The 8,458-nt window shown below is 38.7% G+C and overlaps 1 protein-coding gene across 1 annotated transcript; it reads right to left on the bottom strand.

Annotated features, from left to right (window-relative positions):
- Positions 1-746: 746 nt before the first annotated feature.
- On the bottom strand, positions 747-7,277 carry LOC141440205 (uncharacterized). The gene is made up of 4 exons (XM_074104669.1): positions 7,058-7,277; positions 6,701-6,807; positions 4,897-5,013; positions 747-1,102 (listed from the first exon to the last, which is right to left on the bottom strand). The coding sequence occupies exons 1-4, from the start codon at positions 7,275-7,277 to the stop codon at positions 998-1,000; spliced, it is 549 nt and encodes a 182-aa protein (XP_073960770.1). The 3' UTR covers positions 747-997.
- Between the last annotated feature and the right edge of the window lie 1,181 nt (positions 7,278-8,458).

The raw sequence follows: 8,458 nt of genomic DNA on the forward strand, positions 1-8,458 counted from the left end.
TTAGTAATTTATGTATTTCTCTCCATTTTTGGCTATCAAACGCCGCGAGTGCGGCTCCAATCACAAGTAAGCTAAAATTTGCTTTTTAATTAAAAAGCCAAATAACAATAACTAAACGTTTTTTTATTAAGAGGAAATCAACCTTCACCTGTCCGAACAAGTTTCTATAGTGTTTATAAGGTTAATTTCCTTTTATAATTGCATAAGTAAGCTGCTTATCGACGTTTTCTATCTCATTCTGATAGTCTAATTATACATAATCATTTATTTTTAACCACTGTGAACTTAATACCCGGGAAATCGGCATCTATATTTTCAAATACAGTTTTCTATCTCATATAGTTGATACATTGGATTTATTTTAACAATGATGTCTCTATTTTTTCCACTTTAGCTGTGACAGTAAGAAAGGCACAGTGTTGCAGAAGTGAGACTGCGAATACTATAGCGTTTTAAAACAGCTTTTAACAACGCTTTTTTGTGACAAGAAAATTCAATCTCGACTTTCTTTTTCTTTAGTAACTTATATTAAAATAAATCTACTCTTACTTTTCGACTGTTGGTCTACAGACCGTTCGCTCCAATAGTCTGTATGGGCAACAACGACATATTTAATATCCGACGCAGGCCCTATACGACGAAGTGCAAAATTCGAACTTCGTATCTTGCCATCCCGCTGACGCTAATATTATTTAATACGAGAGTGAGAGGGACGGTACGATTCTCGAATTTCGTAGTAACCCCCCCGTCTTTCCAGCGCAGACGTTGAAACGAGACGGCAGTATACTTGTAGCGGCTGCTCATGCAAACTATTAGAGCGGACGAACCGTACACAATTCAAACTAACTTACATTATAGTTGCGTCGAAAGAATTGCACGAAAGCTACGGTATCATAATTGATAAATAGTCGATTTAAGTCGATAATCCATCTGTTCATTAATCTAGAGCTCATTTACAAACGCGGTTATCCGCTATCCCTACGTTACCTTACTGTATCTACTGCTGAGGCAACATGTGCGTCCATTCTGCTTCGAATTTGGAGTGGGCGGTGCTACAAGCGGACTTCGAAGCTTCCACTACGCTCAGTGGGAATGGCTCGCTCTGCAAAACAATATACAACATTAGAATGAGACCAAGAGGACAAGGTAGATCAGGAAACAGTCAATAGACCGGTCGGTTACATTTTTGTGGTAACAATTAGCATTAATCTTTTAATACCCTACTATTTCTACTGATTAGTTAGAAAGAGACTTTTTGTTTGCTTGCGACAAAACCTAACATTTTCGTGGGATAAGTACTTTTTATTAATGCGAGAGGAGGCCACAATAGATATCTTCCCCGAGGCAGATGCTATGCCTGGAGTTCGAAGTGGTATTTATACTTCAGAGTTGATAAACCTCACTTACGCGATGGGTAGTCCTGTCAGCATTTTAACTGTTATCATTATCAGTATGCTGTTGTTCTACACCGATTCTTATTACCTAGAATGTTGACCATCCTCAAGCATGCTGATGATACAGCATGCTTGAAGTACGGTCACATGCATTCAAATCTGGCACAGCTGAGCGTGCAAAAATATCTGACATGTTCTACTGGACTTAGAAATACAGTTGTATTAGGTATTTATGCACGCTTTGTTGTATCAGATATTGGTGGAAAACTGTACAATTTTAATGTATCAAAACTTCAATCTAAGGGGCTGTTTCACCATCCATTGATTAGTGTTAACTGACGGTTAAATGTGATGCCGTCTCTATTTGTTTTGTTCGAATAGACGGAGACGGCATCACATTTAACCATCAGTTAACACTAATCAATGGATGGTAAAAGCAGCCTAACTGTCGCTCATTTGTCAGGAAACTGATAGCGATTGAAACGCTCGTAGAACTCCCCTGATGTTTTAGTTTAGTTGTTCCCACATTTTGAAAGAAAGAGACAGAGACATTGGATTAGGTAGGCTGCATTAGGATCGCCAAAGTACTACAAAGTAGGTGCTACACGGGAATGTTTGTGGGTATTTTAACTCAGCCGGCCTCAGACATGGCGTTAATGCTTTTTAGGTTGGCTGATGTGACAAGAAATAGTTATCATCAACTAGCTGTTGCCCGCGGCTTCGCTCGCGTTAAATTTGGGTTACACAGATCATTTACTTTCTATGATCTTTATTTTGTATCATAATTGATTTTTCGGAGGATTATATTTGCAAATTTTTGAATTTAAAAATCAACCTAGATGATCATAATTCGTCAAACTTTAAACCCCTGTTTCACATCTTTAGGTCAGGGGTGTAATTTTAGAAAACCCACGTGCTTCTTTTGCCCGCGACTTCGTACCTCGCGGCATAGGATTGTTCCCGCAGGATAAAGTGAATTCAAGAGAAAACCACACTGTCCGCGATTGAATTGAAACAGGCTCCTATTATTTCGGGTATCGATTTTTAAAAAGCTTTTACTAATAGTTTTTTTTAATCCGCTCAGTTTTTCCAGAGATTCCCCAAACAACCAAGAAGCAGACAATGTTAAATATTTCCTTTTCCCATGGGAATTTCAAAAAATCCTTACTTAGTGCACTCCTATGATACTTTATCTACATGTGTGCCAAATTCAGGTCTGTCAGCCTGTCCTGTCACAGTATACTGTTTTACAGGTATGGATAAATTTTGTTACGTAATAAGTTGATTGGTTTGGTGTAGGTACTTAATGTGTCCTCCTAACCGTTAAGGAGTTATACCTTCCATCATCAGCTCACCTGAATAACCAGAAAGAATACAACTAAAGGTCTACCTATACGTGCATATGATGTTTAAAGAAACTTCCTCTAACTCCTAACCGTTAAGGAGTTTAACCTTCCATCATCAGCTCATCAACATGAGTCGTTGCGTCTGTCAGACGCAAATACTTAAATAACTCGAGATAATTATATAAAAACCGTAATGCGTGCCTACAAAATTTGAGGGTTGCCCTCGATTTCCCTGAAATTCCGTCATCAGATTCTGATTTGGTGACAATGGGACTATCTCAGGAGTAGATATTATTTCGAATAAAAAAATATTTAAAAAATCGGTCCACAATTGAGCGAGAAATCGGGGAACAAACATAAATAAATATATATATAACGGATGCATAACCTCCTCATTTTTTTGAAGTCGGTTAAAGAGCTTTTTGCAGCGTACGTGCAGTATAAACTTTTGAATTTTGAAATTTTAGCTTTCTACAACCAGTAAAACGCAAAATCCTGTTTTTTCCCGTTTCCATAAGAATTTCGGGAAATGCTCTGTTAATGCTCCCCTACACTCCCCAAGGAACACACTTGCCAAGTTTCAGCTATCTACGACCAGTAAAAAGAAAAATCCCGTTTTTCCCTGTTCTCGTGTGAATTTTGGACAGTCCTCTCTCAGTGCTCCTCTACATTGCCAAATTTCAGCTTTCTACCAGTAAAACGAAGTCCCATTTTTTCCTTTCCCGTGAGAATTTCGGCAAATTATCTCTTAATGGTTCCACAATAATACTAATGCTGTTTAATGTAAAATTGCAATAATACTAACGATAAATCCTGTTTTTCCCGTTAACGTCAGAATTTCGGGAAATCCTTTTGTAGTGCTCCCCTACACTCCTCCCCAAGGAACCTAAATGCCAATTTTGAGTTTTCTACGATCAGTAAAACGAAAAATCCCGTATTTTCCCGTTCCCGTTGGAATTTTGGAAAGTCCTCTCTTAACGCTCTTCTACAATCCCCAAACAACCTACATGCCGAATTTCAGCTTTCTAGGACCATTAAAATGAAAGATCCTGTTTTTTTCCCTTTCCCGTGGGAATTTCGGGAAATTATTTCTTAATGGTTTTCTTCACTTCTCAAGCAACTTACATGCCAAAAGTGCAGCCTTCTGCGACCAGTAAAACGAAAAGTCCCATTTTTCCCGTTCCCGTCAGAACTTCGGGAAATCCTTTTGTAGTCTTCCCCTATACTCCTCAAGGAACCTATATGCAAAATATCAGTTTTCAAGGACCAGTAAAATGAAAAATCGATCCCGTTAAACTGAATATAAGTCCCGTTTTTTCCTTATCCCGTGGGAATTTCCCAAATTCCTTAAAACAGTTTTTTACTGTTATAATCACCTACTTCTATGCCAAATTTGAAGAGTCTAGTAATTATAGTTCATAGAATTCAGTTAAACTGAATATATAAATCCCGTTTTTTCCTTATCCCTTGGGAATTTCCAAAAATCCTGAAATCGATGTTTTAATTTACGTTATACCTATTTGTGAATCTAATTTGAAGTCTAGTTATTACAGTTACTGAGATAGGGTTACTCGGAATCGAATATATTAATCCCGTTCTTTCCCGTTACCGTTAGAATTTCCAAAAATCCTTCCTTAGTGGATGCCTACATTGTATAAGGTATCTATGTGCAAAATTTCAAGTCTCTAGGTCCAGTGGTTTGGTATGTGCGTTGAAATATCAACGATTGATTTTCGATTGACTTTGTCACCACATTACCCCCTTTCAGGGGTTGAATTTTCAAAAAACCTGAAACACGTGTTTACTTATTTGTTGTTAAGAATACTCCTGTGAAGTTTCGAATAAAATAGTCTTACTAATCTTGTTTCCCCATACTAACTTTGGACCCCCATTTCACCCCCTTAGAGGGTGAATTTTGAAAAATCCTTTCTTAGTGCACCCCTAGACCTTAAAAGGAACCTACGTGCTAAATTTGAAATCCCTAGAACCAGCGGTTTGGGCTGTGCGTTGATACATCAGTCAATCACTTTTGCCTTTTATATATATAGATTGCGGGATGTACATTTTTTTCTGGTTAGTTAATGTTTTGCCTAATGGACAATGTGACTAATTTGTACGTTGCCCGTTTCAAATAAAATATTAAAGTAGGTGCTGACCGTGAGATTGCAGAAAGCGCGCTCGACGGCGGCGATGAAGCGTTCCAACTCTGCGCCGCTCGCCAGCACCAGCGCCAATCCCGAGCCGCGTTCACGCGCCTCGCACACGCTCCACTCCTGCGCAAGACAACCAAGTATTTTTTGACATTGGGTCCAGAGATTAGGTCCTTGCCTGCTGTTTACTTGTTTTTAGCGTTCTTTAATTGTATATGAGGTGCTTATACGTGCAGTCGGGAAAAATCCAAGGGGAAGGGGGAAGGGAGGGCCCAGACAGTGCCAGATTATCACCGGCTAAAAAACCCGGCTGCACGTCCCACAAACATTATTACCTTCGTGACAAAAATTCGAATAAAACTGTTCAAAAACTGGGTTAGTGTAGAAGGAATATAATGAAGTGGATTTAATTAGGTATGGTTGACAGCATCAGCCAGTATCTGTCATTGTTTACTTTGCGTCTAGCGCAATAAGGTTTTTATTGCATTGGCGCTTACATTCGGTTTAGTCCGGCATTTTCAATACTCGTTTGCGCCGAGTTGCCGAAGTATAACTTATATTTGCGGCCCCCGTGTACGCAATTCAGTGTCCTCGACGGTACTTAGGAAAAGAAACAACATAGCCCTCCTTCAGACAGTCTGGTAAAGAGCAAGACGGGTGGTTTAAAATCGTGTGATGAAAGTAATGTTTTCTATATTGACATAAGAATAAGTTTTTGGTAAAATTTTAATTTTTAATGCATTTTTTTTGCTGACTGTATTTTTTGTTGACTGTACTTGTATTGTCACCCAAATTACATTTGCATACCAAATTTCAAGTAGATGCCATTAATCGTTTAAGAGTTCTGTCCTGTGAAGACAATCCTGGCCAGACCGACTACTAGGATATACCAAATTTGAAGTCAATCCAACTACTGGAAGTTGGTCGAATTTAACTTGCAAGATTTGATTACAGGCAGACAGACTAACAGACAACGGGATAGGTGAAACTAAATACAAGCTTGTAAAAAAAGTGTTACGGCGGTGGGTTAGGTGGAAACTTTGATCGTGTTTTTTCGACCCATTGGAAGCGTTTTCAGTAGGCTGAAATACCGTTTCAGGCCGTTTCAGAGGATGCTCTATCACATATTAATTTATCAAAATTTCACCCAAGTTGCCGTCGTTTTCAGGCGCCTGAAACATGTTTTCAGTCCGTTTCAGGCCACCCTCTAACCGATGACGCCATAACCTGAAAACCCGTTTTCAGGCGTTTTCAGGACCCCTTATGGGCCTCTCAAGTACATTTCAGTATATGGCGAAATTTTCCATAGGAGTGAAAGAGATAGCATGATTAGAACGAGACAGCTATACTGAGAACATTCGAGAAGGTGTGTGACAAGGATAGCCTATATGTGTGAGAGAGAAACACAGATGACCCTATTTCTGGAATATTCTAGTAACTGTGTGAGAGAGATAGCACATGAAAGAGACAAACACTACTCGTTTCTGGAACATTCGAGATGTAGGTATGACGTCCTAGCTGGACTATTCTCGAACTTTGGGACCGATTCACTGTGGGTATATAAGCCGGGCGAGGTTGCGGCGGAGAGAGTTTCGAATGCGATACCGAGCGATAAACATCGAAGAGAATCAAAGCGACTTGTAAGTGAGTTTTCGAGTGCGAAATTACTGTGAACTGTTTTTTAAGTGTTTTGTAAAGTTAAGTAACAGTGTGGAAATAAATCCTACTCTTATTCATCGGTGTTAAAAGTGCTTTTCAATCACGAACCCACCCCACGAACGTAACAAAAGTAATGTTTTTTTTAACTTACCAAACAGCACCAATTCTCGTCCGTGTCGGGTATTTTGAACGCGGTCAAATTCTTGATCGAGCCGCAAGCCAGTATCTCAACATCTGATCGCATTTCTTCCATGTATTCTGCAAAAAAAAACATGTTTCTGTAAGAGACTCGTTTGGTACAGTCGAGGTCAAAGATATCTTTAAACTTTATTACCTTGTCGCTGTCACTTCATGTTTGATAGTTTGTATAAAACTATCAGAAGGCTTACATTGATAAAGTACTAAAGTGTAAAGATATCTTAGATCTTGACTGTACATAAAAAAAGTTGAACGGGGATCTTCTGCATCGGAAGCGTTTGGCGGTGTTTTTCTCTTACGATCTTAATACCTTTGAGCAGTGCGTCGGAGCCGCGATCCCGGAGGTAGGCGGCGGCGCCGGCCACAAAGGTGAGGTCCAACGTGTCGCGCACGCTAATGATTTCCGCGGCGTCAAGCACTACACGCGGCCGGGCGGGCACGCTCCGCTTGCTGCGCCGTCCTTTTCTTGACTCCGGAAAATGGGTATTACAATACACAGACTCATAAAACATACACGCACTAGTATTCATTTCATTAGGCCAGCCAAGAGGAACTAAAAGCTTTTGCCCAGTAGTTATAGGTTTTAATTATTACCGAAATAAAAATTTTTAGGTACTCCACTTTTTTGACATTTTTAGTACCACATACTTAAGTTTTTAATAAGTTTTTTACGTGTCGAAGTGAATAGTTACTTCGAAGTCAGTATGACATTTGTCATGTTCTGTAAAATCTGAAAAAAATTTTATTAATATGTTTGGTTGCTTAAAAATGAATTCAATTTAAGCATTTGATTATGATGTGTAAGTACGATTTGTAGTAAATTGTTAAAGAAACGACATGCTTTGATTGGAATTTGTATTGAAGTAAAGTATAAACAATTATGTCAGTCAAGTTTAAATATAAGGAAATAGAAATTTGATTACAAAAGCTTATAAAAATAGCCAGTACCTATGTACAACAATAGAGTACCTATTTTAACACCCGCCCATAATCAAAATTCTCTGTACATAAACTTGCTCATAACAGAATACTTTAAATGTAACATCACAAACCAAACAGTAGATAAAACCAACGAACTATAAAACATAAAATTCAAAAAAATATAGGTATCAACTAGGTAAATTAATTAAACCTAACCCTTGAATACATCTTTGATGTGCAGTTTTACCCAGACATTTGGTGAGCACATCAGCAGACATATTGCTCGAACTAATGAATTTTAGTTTTATAATATTATCTGACACCTTTTCCCGAATAAAATGAAATTTCGTGTCAATGTGCTTGGTCCTACCATGGTTTACGGGATTATATGCCAAGTTTTGTGCACTCTGACTATCGCTGTATAAAGTGATAGTAGGATATTGATCATTATTGCTACATACCTGAGCAATGAATCTACGCAAATATGTAGCCTCTTTTGCTGCTTCTGTTAGTGCCATATATTCGGCTTCAGTTGACGACAACGCCACTGTAGGCTGTTTCTTTGACGCCCATGACACCGGGCCATCTGCAAGTTTGAAACAGTAACCGGTATAAGAGCGCCGATCACTGGTACAATTTGCCCAGTCAGCATCCGTATAACCCATAAGAGGTATTCCAGTTTTCCTATAGATTATAGAATAATCTATAGTGCGCTTTAAATATTGAAGCACCCGTTTTGCCGCTAACCAATGAATTTTGCCACATTTAGTATTAAATTGGCTCAAATAAC

Source organism: Choristoneura fumiferana, chromosome 22 (assembly GCF_025370935.1).
Source record: "Choristoneura fumiferana chromosome 22, NRCan_CFum_1, whole genome shotgun sequence".
Taxonomy (NCBI): Eukaryota; Metazoa; Arthropoda; class Insecta; order Lepidoptera; family Tortricidae; genus Choristoneura; species Choristoneura fumiferana.